This window comes from Carassius auratus, linkage group LG28B, assembly GCF_003368295.1.
Source record: "Carassius auratus strain Wakin linkage group LG28B, ASM336829v1, whole genome shotgun sequence".
Taxonomy (NCBI): Eukaryota; Metazoa; Chordata; class Actinopteri; order Cypriniformes; family Cyprinidae; genus Carassius; species Carassius auratus.
In genome coordinates, this window is record NC_039293.1 from 7,354,766 (window position 1) to 7,377,855 (window position 23,090).

At 37.7% G+C, this 23,090-nt stretch overlaps 1 protein-coding gene and 1 pseudogene across 4 annotated transcripts in view; both read left to right on the forward strand.

Annotated features, from left to right (window-relative positions):
* Positions 1-19,836, forward strand: part of LOC113067390 (zinc finger protein 93-like) — a 30,694-nt gene extending 10,858 nt beyond the window's left edge. Inside the window, exons 4-5 of one of the 4 annotated variants that reach the window (XR_003279340.1) lie at positions 12,984-14,468; positions 19,757-19,836. Coding sequence is in view for 3 of the 4 variants with exons in the window: in XM_026239777.1 (XP_026095562.1) it covers positions 12,984-14,404 (1,421 nt within the window). In the remaining variant the exon portion in view is untranslated. The other 3 variants (XM_026239779.1, XM_026239778.1, XM_026239777.1) reach the window with 3 other exon arrangements.
* LOC113067425 (zinc finger protein 93-like) lies at positions 19,830-22,213 on the forward strand (annotated as a pseudogene).
* Positions 22,214-23,090: the final 877 nt, after the last annotated feature.

Below are 23,090 nucleotides of genomic sequence, written 5' to 3' on the forward strand. Positions count from 1 at the left end.
TGGATCTAATCATCAGTAGGGGTCTAAACATTTCATCCATTGTTATTAAGGACATAGCACTATCTGATCACTTCTGTATTTTCTTTGATATATTGATCTTTGCTACCACTGAATCTAGATCTGTCTCTGTCAGAAGGAGATGCATAAACGAGAACACAAGTGTACTATGGAGGCTATATCTTTAACACCAAGCATTTCTGCAGACTCTGTTGATATTCTCCTGGATTCCTTCAATTCAAAAGTTAAGAATGTTATTGATGATATTGCTCCAATAATAATCAGTAAGAAAACAGACAGAAATCAGTTTGGAGAAGATCAACAGCAATTCAGACTATGAAAAGACAATGCAGAAAAGCAGAGCAGATGTGGAGGAAGACAAAACTTGAAATTCACTATAGCATCTATAAAGACAGCCTTCATGCTTTTAATGTGAAACTACCCACAGCTAGACAAAACTTCTTCTCAAACCTTATAAACAGTAACTTAAATAACACTCGTACTCTTTTTGCCACTGTTGAGAGACTGACAAACCCCCCAAGTCAGATTCCCAGTGATATGCTCTCAGATAGCAAATGCAATGGGTTTGCTTCCTTCCTCCTTTTCTGAGAAGATCATCAATATCAGGAAGGCAATTAGCACATCCTCAAGTAATGCAGAGATCAGACAGATTCAGCCACAATATCAAAAAGATAATGTTTATTTTTGTAGCAATTGATAGCAAAATTCTGGAAGACATAGTGCAGCACCTAAAATTGTCAACCTGCTATCTTGACATATTTCCAACAACTTTTTTCAAAAGTATGCTAAACTGTTTAGAAGCAGATCTTTTAGAAGTGGTGAATGCCTCACTTCTTTCTGGGACATTTCCAAACTCCCTGAAAACAGCAGTTGTTAAGCCCCTCCTGAAAAAGAGCAATCCTGATAACAACATTTTGAGCAATTTTAGACCAATATCTAATCTTCCTTTTATAGGCAAAATTATAGAAAATGTAGTTTTTAATCAGCTGAACAAATACTTAAACTCAAATGGATACCTGGACAATTTTCAATCTGGTTTCGACCGCATCACAGCACAGAGACAGCACTCATTAAGATAATAAATTATATTCACTTAAATTGTGACTCTGGCAAAATATCGGTGCTGGTACTGCTAGATCTCAGTGCTGCGTTTGACACTGTCGATCATAACATACTACTAGAGAGACTGGAAAACTGGGCCGGGCTTTCTGGGATGGTACTCGAATGGTTCACATCATACTTAGAAGGGAGAGGCTATTATGTGAGAGGAGAGCATAAGTCTAAGTGGACATCCATGACATGCAGAGTCCCACAAGGCTCAATTCTTGCACCGCTCTTGTTTAGCCTGTATATGCTTCTACTAAGTCAAATAATGAGAAAGAACCAAACTGCCTATCAAAGCAATTCTGATGATACCCAGATTTACCTAGCCTTATCTCCAAATGACTACAGCCCCATTGACTCCCTCTGCCAATGCATTGATGAAATTAATAGTTGGATGTACCAGAACTTTCTTCAGTTAAACAAGAAAAAACTGAAGTCATTGCTTTTGGAAACAAAGATGACGTTCTCAAGGTGAATGCATACTTTGACTCTTGGGGTCAAACAACTAAAAATCAAGTCAGGAATCTTGGTGTGATTAGATTCAACTTTATTGTCATTATGCTGAATACAAGTACAGAGATAATGAAATGCAGTTAGCAACTAACCAGAAGTGCAATGATGTAGTGTTTTATATACATCTGAGTGAAGAGTAAGAGTAAGTGAAGGTATAATTTACAGAATGTGCAGTGGAGCTGCTATATACAGTATTGAGCAGAATATTTACAGAATATAAATAGGAATGTAGTGTAGGGATAATATGAACATTATGAACAGAGCAATGCAGGATTAGGGCTCCACATTAGTGCTTGTCCACTTGTCCCAGATTTGTAAAGTGGACCACTCCCAATTTGTAAAGGGGCAAGTGAAAGAGAATTTTACTTGCCTGACCGGTCAAGTAACCTGATCAAAATTTTAATAAACAATAACTAGAGCAGCACCGAAACTTTGGTGAAAATTATTCTAATTTTATTACCTTCAGTGTAAACAGTGACCATTATTATTCTGAAGTAATGTATTGATCACATGTAAGAATTCGACGTAATGTTAATTTAATCAGTTTCGGAAAATATTGTCCTTCATAAAGTAAAAAAGGTGTAACAGCAATCAACTTAAGGGAAATATAAAAAATGTGCTGATTAAAGTAATACCTGATAGAGTACTGATGAGACTGCTTCAAAATAAATTATGTTTGTGCCAAAAAAAAACAAATTTAATTTATTAAATTTTAAATGCAGAACTGAAATCAATTAACAGCATTCTCACATGTGTGTTTAGACTGTCCAGGTGGGTGAGGGCAGAGTCAAATACCGGTGAGATGGTGTCTTCTGTTGACCGATAGGCAAATTGGAATAGGTCAAGTCACCTTTATTTATATAGCGCTTTAAACAAAATACATTGCGTCAAAGCAACTGAACAACATTCATTAAGAAAACAGTGTGTCAATAATGCAAAATGATAGTTAAAGGCAGTTCATCATTGAATTCAGTGATGTCATCTCTGTTCAGTTTAAATAGTGTCTGTGCATTTATTTGCAATCAAGTCAACGATATCGCTGTAGATGAAGTGACCCCAACTAAGCAAGCCAGAGGCGACAGCGGCAAGGAACCGAAACTCCATCGGTGACAGAATGGAGAAAAAACCTTGGGAAAACCAGGCTCAGTTGGGGGGTCAGTTCTCCTCTGACCAGACGAAACCAGTAGTTCAATTCCAGACTGCAGCAAAGTCAGATTGTGCAGAAGAATCATCTGTTTCCTGTGGTCTTTTCCTGGTGGTCTTCTGAGACCAGGTCTTTTACAGGAGATCTGGATCTGGGGCTCTAGTTGTCCTGGTCTCCGCTGCCACTTTCAGAATTTAGCAGTAAGAAATTACTTGTCATCTAGTTTTTTTATATCAAATATGCATTTCATTAGTTTTTCAAATTGGTGTGTTTCACCGGGTGTAGTAAGTTCCTGTGCGGCAAGGAAGAGGACAAAGGGGTCGGCCGGACTGCTGACGTATTTATTTAACAGAAAACAACTAAAACTTTGCAAACACCAAATGGTGACTTTTATTCTGACACGTTGGCAGAGCGCTTTCGGTTTACTACTACCGGTTTCCGTCTCCGGTTCGGGTCAGCAGTCCATCTCTCTCTCACTTGCTTCCGTCTCTCCTGGCATTTTATACTCTCTCCACGCCAATTACTGGAACAAGAAACAGGTGATGATAATTTTTGCCCAAACCACTCACTTACCACTCATCTCCTGATTCTCTCTCCCGCTCTCTTGCATGTTCTTAAAAACATTTTCCTTCTCCTGCCCCCCCCCCCTTCAACTCTAATAGCTGACGATTTTGCCAAATTCTTCATTAATAAGATTACCAATCTCAGTGCACAATTTCTGACACCACAAACTTTCAAACACATCTTACCAGCAAACACACTTATTTTCAACATTCTATCTACTCTGAGGCAGAAGTCTCTAAACTTATCTTTACCAATCACTACTTGTCCACTTGATCCTATTCAATCTCATCTCCTTCAAGCCATTTCTTCTGCCATTGTACCTGCACTCACATCGTTAACATATCCCTTCACATTGGTGTTTTCCCCTTAAACATTTAATCCGACTCATACAACCCAATTTCTTAAGACCTTTGGACCCTTCCCCCGAAATGCAACGAACACCTCAAAAAGGCGGAACAGGCCTCTGGTTTCATAGCAACCAATGTCGAACTATCTGATAAAACTTGTTTTATGGCTCAAAGGAATAAACGGAAAGCAACCATTACTCAACTGTGTTTAGATAGAGACAAGTGAGCAGTAGAACAAATTATCATGGCTGGCCTCCTTGGTCAAACAAAGTCCTGTTGGGAAACAGTCTGATTCATTAAAGCTTAAGTTTTATTTACTGGTCAAATATTATCTTTGTATAGGGGATTTGACACAGATAAATAACAGGAGGCATTTTGTAGAAGAACTTTTTTGTATCTGCTAAATGGATTTGTATCAAGTCTGTGGTCCTGGTTGGGATTATGACACATTGAATGCTTCTACAAGGTTCATGATTTGATTGTTGCTATGGACAGCCTTTGACGGGAAGTATATATGTTTGATGTCATCTACAATTATTGGGTTTCATTTACAATCAAACCTCCCCATCCTTTGATTCCTTGAAGACAATCAAGACTTGCATCTTACATCAACCTCCCACTTGGAATTTCAACCTTTCCCATAGGACAAGCCCATCCTGAGTGGCGTAAATCTTCTCAGACTTTAAAAGGCTCACACACAGTTCCGCCCAGATTATTTTTCTTCTGCCAAGTCTTCTCTGTCCGTGTGGAGAGTCTGAGCTGGTATGGGCATGCCTTTGTGGGCCCCAACAATAGCTCAGACAGTCTGTGGGTTGGTTAGATTGTGAGGATGTGAGCTAGAACACTTCTAAGGAAACCCTAAGCCTTCTGCCTTGACTTTCCATTCACCAAAGATCCTTGGGCTCAAAATGGTTCTTTCTCATGACTTAACTTCAGCCAACCTACTGGAGCCCCAAAGTGCATCAGGAATCTTTTTCAAATAGGCAAGATATTCAAGTATCAAACTTAGTCTTATTAATTGGCACATTAAGTATCATTTGCATAGGCATGGGCCAGTATGAGATTTAGACGGTATGATAATCTTTAGCAAAAATATCACTGTTTTACAGTATCACTGTATTGTTGTTACAGCTCTGAAATATATATATTTTTTTAAATGACTGGTAATTTTTTGTTTTCTTCGCTTGGCACAATATATTTTATTTTTTAGCAACATGCTGAATATTTAAAACAGTAGAATTTATATATTTTTTTTCTTTGATTTGTTTCCTAATAAGAAAAAAGATGTCTTCAGCGTCTCTGGCCTGTGTCAATGGGCATTTAATAGACTTAATATGTTCACATAAATGGCATTGTGCAAGTCTAGAACAGAGAGTTGCAATAAGGCAAAAAAAAGCCAGTTGCCGATCGCGTAAAGGCTAAAGTATACTTCGGACATCCGCGCTCCGTCGGCATTAGGTTATTCTCATCATCAAGAGAGCTCATGCACAGCCGCGCACCCCTGTGGAGCTGCACATGTGTCGAGCCCATATGTCCGCGCACCTCTGCGGTTGAGTATACTTTTGAAATCTCAGCAAACGTGGCTGTGAGTGAGACCAAAAGGAATGCTAAATGTCCCTAATCGTGCTCGGATTAGTATTGTACAGTAAGAAAGTTGTTTTCCTTAAACAGGAAAATATGTTCTTAATATTGATAGACAGTCAACACTCAGATGTCAAGTAAATGCTTTCAGTGGATCTCCTAAATATTTATAATGAATTATAACTAGTTATGATTAATCATATTCCTCATTTGAACTGATTAGCTGATGACACTGAACTCTACCTCTCATTCCACTTGCTTGACATTTCTTGCTAGATGAAGGACCATCACCTTCAACTCAACCTGGCTGAGACAGAACTGCTTGTGGTTTCAGCAAACCCATCACTTTACAAAAATGTTGCCATCCAGTTAGGATCATCAACAATAACTCCTTCAAAAAGAGCTTGAAACTCTGGAGCTACGAATGATGATCCGTTGACTTTCTCAGACCACATAAAACGTTCTGGTCTTGCAGATTTGCCTTAGAAAATAAGTTCAAGCCATGAATAAGAATCTGAAAAGAAAGAAGCTTCAAATTAATATTTTAAAGTGTGTGAATAAATCCAACCAACCCTATAGATTTGTTTAACTTCCCAAAATCCGTGACTGACAGAGGAGCATCTTGGCTACAGGGATTTAAAACTTTACCAAGACTCAAACTGACACAGACAGAGACTGGATTTTTTCGAACAAGTAGGGTACAAGTGATTTCAAAACATTTCAGCCGGTGAGTGTATATATCTTGGATATATTATTTACCTGATATAAGATGCATTTGGTTTTGATTCAAGCGCTTCATTGTAGTACGTGATATCTCTTCAGCGCATAGCGCCAGCATAAATAACACCAAACTTAATACATGTTTATGTGGTTAGTTTAGCTACTCACATTGTCAGGTGCTACAGCACTCACAGTCAGCTTCGACGCGCTGAAGGCTCATTGCAAATCGGCCAATGTGTGTAACAGACCAGAAATTAGAGATTCTTCCAATAACCAACAGGTCTGGTGTACTGTGGGCTGGCACTTCATTGCCAATCGATCGGGGCATTCCAAAACAAGCACGGAAATCAAAATGAACTAGTACTGTACTGTGTCGGAATTTCTGAGCAATACGATACCAATTAACAGGCGTGCACATTATAAGATAGAAGACACTGTTAAAATAGAACGTATCAGGACGTTTTGAAACTCACCTATGCTCTTGCATAGTGCGCGTAATCAGGTTGTATCTGAAGGCATGCTGAGCGCCAGGTACGCGGCTACACGTGCTGTGTGAAAAACCTTTAGCATTTTGCAACGACTTCAGCGCGTATGAGTGAGCGCTAACCTGTAGTGGAAAACGCAGGTTTTAAGAACTGCTTATGTAATTGAGCCCCGTTACAATATTCCTTCACGAGGCCATTTCAGCCAGACCGTAATTCCTGCTTTGTTCCAAAAAACATAAGCCCTATCAGAATCAGAATCAGAAAGAGCTTTATTGCCAAGTATGCTTACGCATACAAGGAATTTGTTTTAGTGACATAAGCTTCCAGTACACAGAGACGACACACAGACAAAAAAAAAAGAGAGATTTACAAATTGGCAAATAAATAAGTGTATAAATGATAATGGAATAGGATTGAGTGAGATGCAGGAATGTTCTAGGATGGAGGGTTAACAAATAAATATAAGGATATTGCACGTTTATAAGCATAAGTAGGGAACATTTAACTGTTCATGAGGTAGATTGCCTGGGGGAAGAAACTGTTCTTGTGCCTTGCTGTTCTGGTGTTTGCGGCTCTGAGGCGCCGGCCAGATGGCAAAAGTTCAAAGATGGGGTGACTTGGATGTGAGGGATCCAGAGTGATTTTCTGAGCCCTTTTCCTCACTCTGGATGTATACATTTCTTGAAGGGTGGGCAGGGGAGCACCAATAATCCTTTCGGCAGTCCGAACAGTTCTCTGTAGTCTTCTGATGTCTGATTTTGTTGCTGAACCAAACCAGACAGTTATTGAAGTACAGAGGACAGACTCAATGACGGCTGAGTAGAACTGTTTCAGCAGCTCATGTTGCAAGTTAAACTTCCTCAGCTGGCGAAGGAAATACAACCTTCGCTGGGCCTTTTTAACAATGGAGTCAATGTGATTGTCCCACTTCAGGTCCTGAGAGATGGTGGTTCCCAGGAATCTGAATGACTCCACTGCAGTCACAGTGCTGTTCATGATGGTGAGTGGGGAAAGTGCAGGGGGGTTTCTCCTAAAAGTCCACGATCATCTCCACTGTTTTGAGTGTGTTCAGCTCCAGGTTGTTAAGATGGCACCAGACAGCCAGCTGCTCAACTTCTTGTCTGTAAGCAGACTCATCAACGTCCTGGATGAGGCCGATGTCTAGTGTCGTCTGCAAACTTTAGGAGCTTGACAGAAGGGTCTTTAGAGGTGCAGTCGTTGGTGTACAGGGAGAAAAGCAGAGGGGAGAGAACACATCCCTGAGCGGCACCAGTGTTGGTGGAGCAGCTGTTTGATGTGAATTTCCCCAGTCTCACTAACTGTTGCCTATCTGTCAGAAAGCTGGTGATCCACTGACAGATAGAGCTAGGAACAGAGAGCTGGGTTAATTTGCTCTGAAGGGCTGTTGGGATGATGGTGTTGAAAGCCGAACTAAAGTCCACAAATAGGATCCTCACATAAGTCCCTGTTTTGTCCAGATGTTGCAGGATGAAGTGCAATCCCATGTTGATTGCATCATCCACGGACCTGTTTGCTCGGTAAGCAAACTGCAGGGGGTCCAGTAAGGGTCCAGTGATGTCCTTCAGATAAGCCAGAACCAGTTTTTCAAACGACTTCATGACGACAGACGTTAGAGCCACATGTCTGTAGTCGTTAAGTTCTGCTATCTTGGGTTTCTTTGGGATGGGGATGATGGTGGAGCGTTTGAAGCAGGAAGGCACTTCACACAACTCCAGGGATCTGTTGAAGATCTGTGAAAAGATGGGGGCCAGCTGGTCAGCACAGATTTTCAGACAGGCTGGTGTAACACCATCTGGGTCTGGTGCTTTTCTTCTTTTGTTCTTTCTGAAGACCTGTCGCACATATAGAGAACCAATTGAGTAAAAACACACTCAATATAAAGAGTTATAGAGTTCCATATAAAAAGTAACATCTTTGTATTTGTTCATAACTACTACAGAAATATAACATTTTTTTTTTTATAAGGAGCTGTTTTTGTTTTATACAGTATGCTGCTAAGAAAACACCATAGAAGATGGGTAAAGAATAGCTCCATCATTTTTCAATGTAAAAAAAAAACAAAATAAAAAAAACATACTTGGTTAGTTTTAATAAATAATTTTTTTTTTTTTTTTTAATCAAGGAAATTTATCTGTCAATTTTCTTTTTGCTGTATCTAAAACGTACCAAACCATACCGAACCGAACCGTGACACCAGTGAATCGTATCAAACCGAACCGTGAATTTTGTGAACCATTACACCCCTAATATATATATATGGTTACATGCCAACCAGCAAATCAACTCAAAACACCTGCAAAGGTTTCCTGAGCCTTCAAAATGGTCTCTCGGTTTGGTTCACTAGGCTACACAACCATGGGGAAGACTGATGATCTGACAGTTGTCCGGAAGTCAATCATTGACACCCTTTCCAAGGAGGGTAAGCCACAAACATTCATTACCAAAGAAGCTGGCCGTTCATAGTGCTGTATCCAAGCATGTTAACAGAAGTTGAGTGGAAGGAAAAAGTGTGGAAGAAAAAAATGCACAACCAACCGAGAGAACCGCAGCATTATGAGGATTGATTGTCAAGCAAAACCAATTCAAGAATTTGAGTGAACTTCACAAGGAATGGACTGAGACTGGGGTCAAGACATCAAGAGCCACCATACTCAGAAGTGTCAAGGAATTTGCTGAACCACATACAATGTCAGAGGCGTCTTACATGGGCTAAGGAGAAGAACTGGACTGTTGAACAGTGGTCCAAAGTCGTCTTTTCAGACGAGAGCAAGGTATGTATTTCATTTGGAAGCCAAGGTCCTACAGTCTGGAGGAAGGGTGGAGAAGCTCATCGCCCAAGTTGCTTGAAGTGTTGCCACAAACTGATCACCTCCATGCTACGCTGAATTTGAGGCAGTTATTAAAACAAAAGGAGCCCCTACCAAGTATTGAGTACCAAAGGTGCGTAGGCACCTATTGTTATCGTTGGCATTGTTTTTCTTTTTCTTCTGCTGCTGCATGTCTATTGCAGCCCATAGAACCGATTGCGGAAAAGTTGTGAAACTTGGCACACTGATAGAGGACAGTCCCAACATTAACCAGAGCCAAATTGAAGTCTGTAACTCAAACTCTCTAGCACCACCACTTGTCCAAAGTTGCACTCATGTTTATGCTAATAACTTTTGAACTGCAAGCCAGACAATTTAATTTCTTTTTTTCTCTGAATCCTTGGCTCATGCCAAGTCAAATTCAAACCAACCCCAAAATGCAAAAACCAAACCAAAACTGGGTCAAATGATCTTCAGACCATGCTGGCAAAAAGTTATGGAATTCAAGTTGATTCGTCAAACCATTTTCGAATAACACATGAACAAATATGATGAAAAGCACGCAATATTGCATGTGAGGCTCTATCTTGGCCATGGTTTGGCATATTGAGACCAAACTTGGTCTCTCTTATAACAAGCATAAACTGAGACTACCTGCAGTGTTTTCGACGCAACGCCACCTAGTGGTCAGGAGATATGAAAATTGCATATTTTTGCTTATAACTTCTGAATGAGTTGGCCAAAAGATGGATTCATTAGATTCGGTGGCTCATGTCGAGTCAAATGATATACAATTTTCCCATGTCAGCCATTTTAAATTGTTCTAATTATGTATTCTTTGAACGCATTATCGTATTATGAAAATAATTGCAAAAATCTTAGTATTCAAAAAGTTTCGGGCCAGCGCCACCATGTGGATTAAATGTTATAATGAAATATCTAAAAAATTTTGAAATGAAAGTAAAATTTTTGGGTCATTCTGAGAACATCAATACCAATTATACCAAAATTGGCCATACTTCCTGTCCACCATTTTGATTAATGTTGAAAACCTACTTTTTCTAAATCCTCCTAGACCTTAAATCCAATTTTCATCAAATTTGGCTCTGATCATCTTCAGACACCACTGGCCAGAAGTTATGGATTTCGTGTATATATACGAAACTGTTCTCATTTAGCACATCAACAAATTTGCTGGTAAGATTCCAAAATGCATTTGAGACTATCTCTGCAAAGACATATTTGCACCAAACTTGTATGTGCCATTGTCACCTCACACAGACCATGCCACATTAATTTGGTAACTGCGTCAACTATTGATCAAGAGTAATAAACCAACCATTAATACTTAAACTAATAAAAATGCTATCTTTTTATTGCATTAGCCTATTGCAATGAAACTCGTCTCAAAATATTCCCTGGCTTATGCAGACAACGTGCCAAAGTGATTTATTTGGATTTATGTTAAAAACCTACTTTTTCGAACTCATCCAACCATTGGTCCAAATTTCACCAAAATCAAGTCAGATGATCTTCAGACTGTGCTGACAAAAAGTAATGGATTTTGTGTCGATAGACTAAAAGGTTCTAAGCATATTACTAGTGGTTGTATTTATGATTTTTCAGTCATTTAAATTACAATCATCCTAAAATTGCTATAATTGCTCATTGTTGCATTTGGTCTGATGCTCCATGCAATGATTAGCTCCTCAATTTGCCGGTGGAGTGCTTGGCCCCGTAATTGCTGCTTGCAGCTATATTTAGGGCCCAAGCACATACGGTTTTTCTTCTTCTTTGTCCACCACAAGTCCCATAGAACAGATTGCAGGAAAGTTGTGAATCTTGGCACACTGATAGAGGAAAGTCCCAGCATTTAACCAGAGTTAAGTCAAACGATCTAGCATCAACACTTGTCGAAAGTTGCACTCATGTTTATGCTAATAACGTTTAAACCGTAGGCCAGAAAATGAAATTTCCTCTGAATCCTTGGCTCATGCCAAGTCGAATGAACCCCAGAATTAAAAAAATTGCAAGGTGTAGTTTTTTTGCTACTTTCAAACCTACTTTTTCGAACTCGTCCTAGACAGTTTGTCTGATTCTCACCAAAATGAGAACGGATAGGTGTATTGAGACCAGACTTGGTGTGTGTTATAACAAGCATGACCTGAGATTACTTGCAGTGAAGTAAACCAATCATTAACCATTAATAATTACACTTATAAAAATGCTAATACATTTTTTATTGCATCAGTCTATTGCCATGAAACTGGTCTGAAAATATTCCCTTCCTTATCACGACAACATAGATACCAAAAATGCCACAGTATGCTGAACTTCCTGTCTGCCATTTTATGTTGAAAATCTACTTTTTAGAACTCCTCATCAACCATTGGTCCGATTTTCAGCTAAATTGAGTCAGACGATCTTAATACTGTGCTGAAAAATTATGGATTTTGTGTCGATAGACAAAAATGTTTTCACATACCACAGCGATGAATTTGAGGCATGATGCTAAAATGACACTTGAGCCTGTGTCTCTGCAATGCTTTGGCATATTGACACCAAACTTTGTGTGTGTCATTGACAAGTCACACAGAGTACACCAAATGTATTTGATAACAGCGCCACCTATTGGTCAAACTTGATAAGCAAAGTAATAATGCCACTAAAGGTTGTATTTATGTTTTTTTTTTTTTTTGCCATTTCAATTAAAATAATCCTAATATTACTGTTGCACATTGCCCATTGATGCATTTGGTCTGATGCTCCATGTCATGCTTAGCTCCTCAATTTGCCATTTGGAGTGCTTGGCCCCGTAATTGCTACTTGAAGCTATATTTATTATTATTTTTGGTCTTATGAAATATTCTAATTAGTTGAGATTATTGGATTTTTGTTAAATGTGAACCAAAATCATCACAATTTTGATGGGTGCTAGGGCGCGCTACCATTACAGAAATGGTGCCCGTACAGAGACTTGAACTTGAACATTTATGTCTTGAACCTGAAGATTTGACATGAACTTGAATATTTATTTCTTAACATTGAACTTTACTATTTATCTCATGAATTTGACAATTTGTCTCCCTTTAACATTTAACTTTAAAATTGTAGGTTATTCTTAATATGGAATACTTGATGTTGCATTTTCAATGTGCTGTGTGGAAGAAAAAAAGTGAAAAGTATTGAAAATTGAGACATTGAGAAATTGTACTCTATCCATTGTATTTTTTAAATTTTATTTTATTGTATACCCCCCCCCCAAAAAAAAACACAGTCATTTCAAGTCACTCATCTCATTTACTGAATATTCACACAACATTTGACAAACAAAACCATGGCCACTATCCCTCCTTCATCTTTGACCTCTGTGGAAATTGAACTTGTGCGTTGCCAACACTTCTTTTCTTGTCTACATCACTTGGCTGCTGATGTAAAATGTTGAGGAATTCAAACAAATAATAATAGATAAATATAACAAAATATAAAATAAAGACTGCAAGTGATGTCACTAGCGGAAGCACGAGTGCAAGTGCAAGTCTGCAGCCAGACACTCGCAAAGTTATCAACATTTTTTTATAGTCCACTTTCTGTTGTTACATCAGGGTTCAATTTTTTTTATGTCGTTTAACCTTTTTATGAGTTACTAACAACATAACTGTTTTTGCTTTTATTTCAGTGTTAATTGAAGAAAATGAGGACAATGAAGAATTAAGAGAAGTTGAGCACTTCAAAGTTGAGGGAAAAAATCACTTTAAAACTGAAGAAGAACCTTTGAAGTGCTTTCAAAGCAAACAGTTCATATTAAAGAAAATGAGAGCCGAGAAATCTTTCACCTGTACTCAGTGTGGAAAGAGATTGACATGCAAATATAATCTTGATGTTCACATGAGACTTCATACCGGAGTGAAACCATACAGGTGTTCACACTGTGAGAAGAGATTCAGTCGATCAGATCACCTGAAAAGACATGAGATAAATCACTTTGAAAAGAAACCATACAAGTGTTCACACTGTGACAAGAGATTCAGTCGGTCAGATCGCCTAAAAAAACATGATATAATTCACTCTGGAGAGAAGCTACACAAGTGTTCACACTGTGACAAGAGATTCAGTCAGTTAGATCACCTAAAAAAACACGAGATAAAACACTCTGGAGAGAAACCGTACACATGTGATCAGTGCGGGAAGAGTTTCTCACAATCAGCAAAACTTATGCATCATATGAACATCCACACTAGAGAGAAACCATTCACTTGTGTTCAGTGCGGGAAGAGTTTCTCAAAATCATCAAAACTTAAGCATCATATGAACATCCACACTGGAGAGAAACCTTACACATGTGATCAGTGCGGGAAGAGTTTCTCACAATCATCAAAACTTAAGGAGCATGTGAACATCCACACTAGAGAGAAGCTGTATTCATGTGGTCACTGCGGAAAAACATTTTTGTGGGCTACAAACCTGACTACACACCTAAAAGTTCATTCTAAGGAGAAACCACATTCGTGTTATTTGTGTGGAAAGAGTTTTTCATTATTACAAAGTTTAAAATTGCATCAGAAAATACATTCTGGTGTGAGAGAGTACGTGTGCTATGGGTGTGAGAAGACCTATACTTCAGCGAAGTGTTTAAAAAAGCATGAGAGGATTCACACTGGAGAAAAACCTTACAAGTGTTCACACTGTGACAAGAGATTCAGTGTTTCATCAAGTCTGAAAACACATGAAAGGATCCACACTGGAGAAAAACCTTACAAGTGTTCATACTGTGACATGGGATTCAGTATGTCATCAAGTCTGAAAACACATGAAAGGATTCACACTGGAGAGAAACCTTACAAGTGTTCACACTGTGACAAGACATTCAGTCAGTCAGCAAATCTGAAAAAACACGAGAGGATCCACACTGGAGAGAAACCTTACAAGTGTTCACACTGTGACATGAGATTCAGTGTGTCATCAAGTCTGAAAGCACATGAAAGGATTCACACTGGAGAGAAACCTTACAAGTGTTCACACTGTGATAAGAGATTCAATCATTCAGTAAGTCTGAAAACACATGAGAAGATCCACACTGGAGAGAATCCATTTAACTGAACTGTATCTGGGACGTGTTTCAATAATTCATCTTCTCTACACAGTAATACAAAGAACATTCACAGTAAGTAGATCATCTTCAGATTCAGCACTTTCAGATCTGATTCGCTTCATCAAATGTTATCAAACGATAACACATCAAGCGTTGAAATATCGTCTGAATACATCTGTTCTAACCAGACATTACAATTGACTTGACGAAGAAATATCATCTAAAGTTTTCACAGTGAGTAAAAGTTGATCTTCAAAAGTTGATTCAACTGTGAGATTAAGATAAACTCAAAGATGGAGTTCCTCCCCAAAGAACAATGTCAAAATGTTTTATTCTTATATATTGTTTTATTTTTGTTTGACATTTTATTTCATGATATAAATGATATCAGTGTACTTTTCTTTCAATTGTCTTATAATGCATATGTGTCACTTATAGTTTGCTTTCTCTTTTATTAAGGTAAGTAGAAGTTTTTACAAACCGTTCTTCTTCGAGGAGCTGTAGAAGAGACTGTAACACTTAATAAAGACTGAGATTGTAACTTTGTTCTTTACAGTTGTTTTTACAAAATAACAGACATAATTAAAATGTAACCTTTGAATGATTGTGTAAATTACATTAATTTCATGATGCACACAATTGAAACGCCCCTCCACCACCACCACCAAAATTGTTAGTCATGGAATCCCTGATGTCATCCCGGGAACGGTTCTAAACGGTGCTAAATATCCTCAAACTAAAGCACAAAGATCTGGCAAACTATCCTATCTGTTGTTGCAGCATTGAGCAATTTAGCCAATTAAAGACTCATTGTGCTCATAAGTTTACATACATACTTGCAGAATTTGCAAATATGTTAATAATTTTAAAGGGGTCATATGATGCTATTTCAACTTTTCCTTTACAATCTCTTTGTGCATAAAGAAGGTATTTAAAGATAAATTGTTTATCAAAGTTAACCGTCTGGAGTCGATCCTCACGTATATGCGTGTTGAGGCATCTTCTCCTGATAACCCCAAAAAGAACTTAAATTACGCTTTCAGTTTTGATCGTACAGATAAGAGCAATACACAAATCGAATCTGTAAAGGGTCTACTTTTATTTGTATCCACACATAATAACAATAAAACTTTGAACATTTATAAAATAAAGAAAACAAACAAGGTGAGCTGTCTGCAGTGATCTTCATTTAGAAACCTGTCATTAAAATGAACTGTAACTCATTGAATACTCAACGAAGAGACGTGAGAGATACCATGGCCACTATGAGAGATACTTTCCAAGGAGGGTAAGCCACAAACATTCATTACCAAAGAAGCTGGCCGTTCATAGTGCTGTATCCAAGCATGTTAACAGAAGTTGAGTGGAAGGAAAAAGTGTAGAAGAAAAAAATGTACAACCAACCGAGAGAACCGCAGCATTATGAGGATTGATTGTCAAGCAAAACCAATTCAAGAATTTGAGTGAACTTCACAAGGAATGGACTGAGGCTGGGGTCAAGACATCAAGAGCCACCATACTCAGAAGTGTCAAGGAATTTGCTGAACAACATACAATGTCAGAGGCGTCTTACATGGGCTAAGGAGAAGAACTGGACTGTTGAACAGTGGTCCAAAGTCGTCTTTTCAGACGAGAGCAAGGTATGTATTTCATTTGGAAGCCAAGGTCCTACAGTCTGGAGGAAGGGTGGAGAAGCTCATCGCCCAAGTTGCTTGAAGTGTTGCCACAAACTGATCACCTCCATGCTACGCTGAATTTGAGGCAGTTATTAAAACAAAAGGAGCCCCTACCAAGTATTTGTACCAAAGGTGCGTAGGCACCTATTGTTATCGTTGGCATTGTTTTTCTTTTTCTTCTGCTGCTGCAAGTCTATTGCAGCCCATAGAACCGATGGCGGAAATGTTGTGAAACTTGGCACACTGATAGAGGACAAGTCCCAACATTAACCAGAGCCAAATTGAAGTCTGTAACTCAAACTCTCTAGCACCACCACTTGTCCAAAGTTGCACTCATGTTTATGCTAATAACTTTTGAACTGCAAGCCAGACAATTTAATTTCTTTTTTTCTCTGAATCCTTGGCTCATGCCAAGTCAAATTCAAACCAACCCCAAAATGCAAAAACCAAACCAAAACTGGGTCAAATGATCTTCAGACCATGCTGGCAAAAAGTTATGGAATTCAAGTTGATTCGTCAAACCATTTTCGAATAACACATGAACAAATATGATGAAAAGCACGCAATATTGCATGTGAGGCTCTATCTTGGCCATGGTTTGGCATATTGAGACCAAACTTGGTCTCTCTTATAACAAGCATAAACTGAGACTACCTGCAGTGTTTTCGACGCAACGCCACCTAGTGGTCAGGTCAGAAGATATGAAAATTGCATATTTTTGCTTATAACTTCTGAATGAGTTGGCCAAAAGATGGATTCATTAGATTCGGTGGCTCATGTCGAGTCAAATGATATACAATTTTCCCATGTCAGCCATTTTAAATTGTTCTAATTATGTATTTTTTGAACGCATTATCGTATTATGAAAATAATTGCAAAAATCTTAGTATTCAAAAAGTTTCGGGCCAGCGCCACCATGTGGATTAAATGTTATAATGAGATATCTAAAAATTTTGAAATGAAAGTAAAAATTTTTGGGTCATTCTGAGAACATCAATACCAATTATACCAAAATTGGCCATACTTCCTGTCCACCATTTTGATTAATGTTGAAAACCTACTTTTTCTAAATCCTCCTAGACCTTAAATCCAATTTTCATCAAATTTGGCTCTGATCATCTTCAGACACCACTGGCCAGAAGTTATGGATTTCGTGTATATATACGAAACTGTTCTCATTTAGCACATCAACAAATTTGCTGGTAAGATTCCAAAATGCATTTGAGACTATCTCTGCAAAGACATATTTGCACCAAACTTGTATGTGCCATTGTCACCTCACACAGACCATGCCACATTAATTTGGTAACTGCGTCAACTATTGATCAAGAGTAATAAACCAACCATTAATACTTAAACTAATAAAAATGCTATCTTTTTATTGCATAAGCCTATTGCAATGAAACTCGTCTCAAAATATTCCCTGGCTTATGCAGACAACGTGCCAAAGTGATTTATTTGGATTTATGTTAAAAACCTACTTTTTCGAACTCATCCAACCATTGGTCCAAATTTCACCAAAATCAAGTCAGATGATCTTCAGACTGTGCTGACAAAAAGTAATGGATTTTGTGTCGATAGACTAAAAGGTTCTAAGCATATTACTAGTGGTTGTATTTATGATTTTTCAGTCATTTAAATTACAATCATCCTAAAATTGCTATAATTGCTCATTGTTGCATTTGGTCTGATGCTCCATGCAATGATTAGCTCCTCAATTTGCCGGTGGAGTGCTTAGCCCCGTAATTGCTGCTTGCAGCTATATTTAGGGCCCAAGCACATACGGTTTTTCTTCTTCTTTGTCCACCACAAGTCCCATAGAACAGATTGCAGGAAAGTTGTGAATCTTGGCACACTGATAGAGGAAAGTCCCAGCATTTAACCAGAGTTAAGTCAAACGATCTAGCATCAACACTTGTCGAAAGTTGCACTCATGTTTATGCTAATAACATTTAAACCGTAGGCCAGAAAATGAAATTTCCTCTGAATCCTTGGCTCATGCCAAGTCGAATGAACCCCAGAATTAAAAAAATTGCAAGGTTTAGTTTTTTTGCTATTTTCAAACCTACTTTTTCGAACTCGTCCTAGACAGTTTGTCTGATTCTCACCAAAATGAGAACGGATAGGTGTATTGAGACCAGACTTGGTGTGTGTTATAACAAGCATGACCTGAGACTACTTGCAGTGAAATAAACCAATCATTAACCATTAATAATTACACTTATAAAAATGCTAATACATTTTTTATTGCATCAGTCTATTGCCATGAAACTGGTCTCAAAATATTCCCTTCCTTATCATGACAACATAGATACCAAAAATGCCACAGTATGCTGAACTTCCTGTCTGCCATTTTATGTTGAAAATCTACTTTTTAGAACTCCTCATCAACCATTGGTCCAATTTTCAGCTAAATTGCGTCAGACGATCTTAATACTGTGCTGAAAAATTATGGATTTTGTGTCGATAGACAAAAATGTTTTCACATACCACAGCGATGAATTTGAGGCATAATGCTAAAATGACACTTGAGCCTGTGTCTCTGCAATGCTTTGGCATATTGAAACCAAACTTTGTGTGTGTCATTGACAAGTCACACAGAGTACACTAAATGTATTTGATAACAGCGCCACCTATTGGTCAAACTTGATAAGCAAAGTAATAATGCCACTAAAGGTTGTATTTGTTTTTTTTTTTTTTTGCCATTTCAATTAAAATAATCCTAATATTACTGTTGCACATTGCCCATTGATGCATTTGGTCTGATGCTTTATGTCATGCTTAGCTCCTCAATTTGCCATTTGGAGTGCTTGGCCCCGTAATTGCTACTTGCAGCTATATTTATTATTATTTTTGGTCTTATGAAGTATTCTAATTAGTTGAGATTATTGGATTTTTGTTAAATGTGAACCAAAATCATCACAATTTTGATGGGTGCTAGGGCGCGCTACCATTACAGAAATGGTGCCCGTACAGTGACTTGAACTTGAACATTTATGTCTTGAACCTGAAGATTTGACATGAACTTAAATATTTATTTCTTAACATTGAACTTTACTATTTATTTCATGAATTTGACAATTTGTCTCCCTTTAACATTTAACTTTAAAATTGTAGGTTATTCTTAATATGGAATACTTGATGTTGCATTTTCAATGTGCTGTGTGGAAGAAAAAAAGTGAAAAGTATTGAAAATTGAGACATTGAGAAATTGTACTCTATCCATTGTATTTTTTAAATTTTATTTTATTGTATACCCCCCCCCCCCAAAAAAAAAACACAGTCATTTCAAGTCACTCATCTCATTTACTGAATATTCACACAACATTTGACAAACAAAACCATGGCCACTATCCCTCCTTCATCTTTGACCTCTGTGGAAATTGAACTTGTGCGTTGCCAACACTTCTTTTCTTGTCTACATCACTTGGCTGCTGATGTAAAATGTTGAGGAATTCAAACAAATAATAATAGATAAATATAACAAAATATAAAATAAAGACTGCAAGTGATGTCACTAGCGGAAGCGCGAGTGCAAGTGCAAGTCTGCAGCCAGACACTCGCAAAGTTATCAACATTTTTTTATAGTCCACTTTCTGTTGTTACATCAGGGTTCAATTTTTTTATGTCGTTTAACCTTTTTATGAGTTACTAACAACATAACTGTTTTTGCTTTTATTTCAGTGTTAATTGAAGAAAATGAGGACAATGAAGAATTAAGAGAAGTTGAGCACTTCAAAGTTGAGGGAAAAAATCACTTTAAAACTGAAGAAGAACCTTTGAAGTGCTTTCAAAGCAAACAGTTCATATTAAAGAAAATGAGAGCCGAGAAATCTTTCACCTGTACTCAGTGTGGAAAGAGATTGACATGCAAATATAATCTTGATGTTCACATGAGACTTCATACCGGAGTGAAACCATACAGGTGTTCACACTGTGAGAAGAGATTCAGTCGATCAGATCACCTGAAAAGACATGAGATAAATCACTTTGAAAAGAAACCATACAAGTGTTCACACTGTGACAAGAGATTCAGTCGGTCAGATCGCCTAAAAAAACATGATATAATTCACTCTGGAGAGAAGCTACACAAGTGTTCACACTGTGACAAGAGATTCAGTCAGTTAGATCACCTAAAAAAACACGAGATAAAACACTCTGGAGAGAAACCGTACACATGTGATCAGTGCGGGAAGAGTTTCTCACAATCAGCAAAACTTATGCATCATATGAACATCCACACTAGAGAGAAACCATTCACTTGTGTTCAGTGCGGGAAGAGTTTCTCAAAATCATCAAAACTTAAGCATCATATGAACATCCACACTGGAGAGAAACCTTACACATGTGATCAGTGCGGGAAGAGTTTCTCACAATCATCAAAACTTAAGGAGCATGTGAACATCCACACTAGAGAGAAGCTGTATTCATGTGGTCACTGCGGAAAAACATTTTTGTGGGCTACAAACCTGACTACACACCTAAAAGTTCATTCTAAGGAGAAACCACATTCGTGTTATTTGTGTGGAAAGAGTTTTTCATTATTACAAAGTTTAAAATTGCATCAGAAAATACATTCTGGTGTGAGAGAGTACGTGTGCTATGGGTGTGAGAAGACCTATACTTCAGCGAAGTGTTTAAAAAAGCATGAGAGGATTCACACTGGAGAAAAACCTTACAAGTGTTCACACTGTGACAAGAGATTCAGTGTTTCATCAAGTCTGAAAACACATGAAAGGATCCACACTGGAGAGAAACCTTACAAGTGTTCATACTGTGACATGGGATTCAGTATGTCATCAAGTCTGAAAACACATGAAAGGATTCACACTGGAGAGAAACCTTACAAGTGTTCACACTGTGACAAGACATTCAGTCAGTCAGCAAATCTGAAAAAAATACGAGAGGATCCACACTGGAGAGAAACCTTACAAGTGTTCACACTGTGACATGAGATTCAGTGTGTCATCAAGTCTGAAAGCACATGAAAGGATTCACACTGGAGAGAAACCTTACAAGTGTTCACACTGTGATAAGAGATTCAATCATTCAGTAAGTCTGAAAACACATGAGAAGATCCACACTGGAGAGAATCCATTTAACTGAACTGTATCTGGGACGTGTTTCAATAATTCATCTTCTCTACACAGTAATACAAAGAACATTCACAGTAAGTAGATCATCTTCAGATTCAGCACTTTCAGATCTGATTCGCTTCATCAAATGTTATCAAACGATAACACACCAAGCATTGAAATATCGTCTGAATACATCTGTTCTAACCAGACATTACAATTGACTTGACGAAGAAATATCATCTAAAGTTTTCACAGTGAGTAAAAGTTGATCTTCAAAAGTTGATTCAACTGTGAGATTAAGATCAACTCAAAGATGAAGTTCCTCCCCAAAGAACAATGTCAAAATGTTTTATTCTTATATATTGTTTTATTTTTGTTTGACATTTTATTTCATGATATAAATGATATAAGTGTACTTTTCTTTCAATTGTCTTATAATGCATATGTGTCACTTGTAGTTTGCTTTCTCTTTTATTAAGGAAAGTAGAAGTTTTTACAAACCGTTCTTCTTCGAGGAGCTGTAGAAGAGACTGTAACACTTAAGAAAGACTGAGATTGTAACTTTGTTCTTTACAGTTGTTTTTACAAAATAACAGACATAATTAAAATGTAACCTTTGAATGATTGTGTAAATTACATTAATTTCATGATGCACACAATTGAAACGCCCCTCCACCACCACCACCAAAATTGTTAGTCATGGAATCCCTGATGTCATCCCGGGAACGGTTCTAAACGGTGCTAAATATCCTCAAACTAAAGCACAAAGATCTGGCAAACTATCCAATCTGTTGTTGCAGCATTGAGCAATTTAGCCAATTAAAGACTCATTGTGCTCATAAGTTTACATACATACTTGCAGAATTTGCAAATATGTTAATAATTTTAAAGGGGTCATATGATGCTATTTCAACTTTTCCTTTACAATCTCTTTGTGCATAAAGAAGGTATTTAAAGATAAATTGTTTATCAAAGTTAACCGTCTGGAGTCAATCCTCACGTATATGCGTGTTGAGGCATCTTCTCCTGATAACCCCAAAAAAAGGACTTAAATTACGCTTTCAGTTTTGATCGTACAGATAAGAGCAATACACAAATCGAATCTGTAAAGGGTCTACTTTTATTTGTATCCACACATAATAACAATAAAACTTTGAGCATTTATAAAATAAAGAAAACAAACAAGGTGAGCTGTCTGCAGTGATCTTCATTTAGAAACCTGTCATTAAAATGAACTGTAACTCAGTGAATACTCAACAAAGAGACGTGAGAGATACATCTATAGAAAGCTCGAAATGTCTACTTTTAACTACTAAGTTAAAAAAAGCAACTACTAAGCAAGTGCTACCGAAAACAAATATTCTGTGATAAAGTAATCCATATGAAACCAACGAGATGTCCAGTCCTTCACGTCTCCCTTAATTATATCTTATGCGACCACGCTACTGACTAGAACATGCTATTGAGATCATAATGTTCCACATGAAGCTTGCGGCTTGTAAACGTCCATACCACAGAAAAAAAAGTAGCGAGACTGTTCGTTTTATTTATTTTATTTTACTGTTTGCTTCACGCTGTTACAAACAATGCTATTCTTTCCATTTTTCAAAAAAAGAAAAAATATTCTCAGTACTTTTCAACATGAATAATAATAAATTTAGCTGAAAGCAGCAATTCCGGCACCAAGCACTCAACTGGCAAATTGAGGAGCAAAGGATGGAATGGAGCATCACCCCAAATTTCTTTGGGGAAAACAAGATGGCGCCATTGTGTGTGGCTTGCCGTCTGTCACTGTCATTGCTGTGTGTGTTTCTGCTGTTTGTTTTATTTTTTGCCTGGGATGTCGACTCTCTATTGGTGTACGATCGCCAAACACTGCTGGATCTGTGATTACTGCTGAAAATATACTAAAATAGGATGATGTTGGACGTGAAACTTTG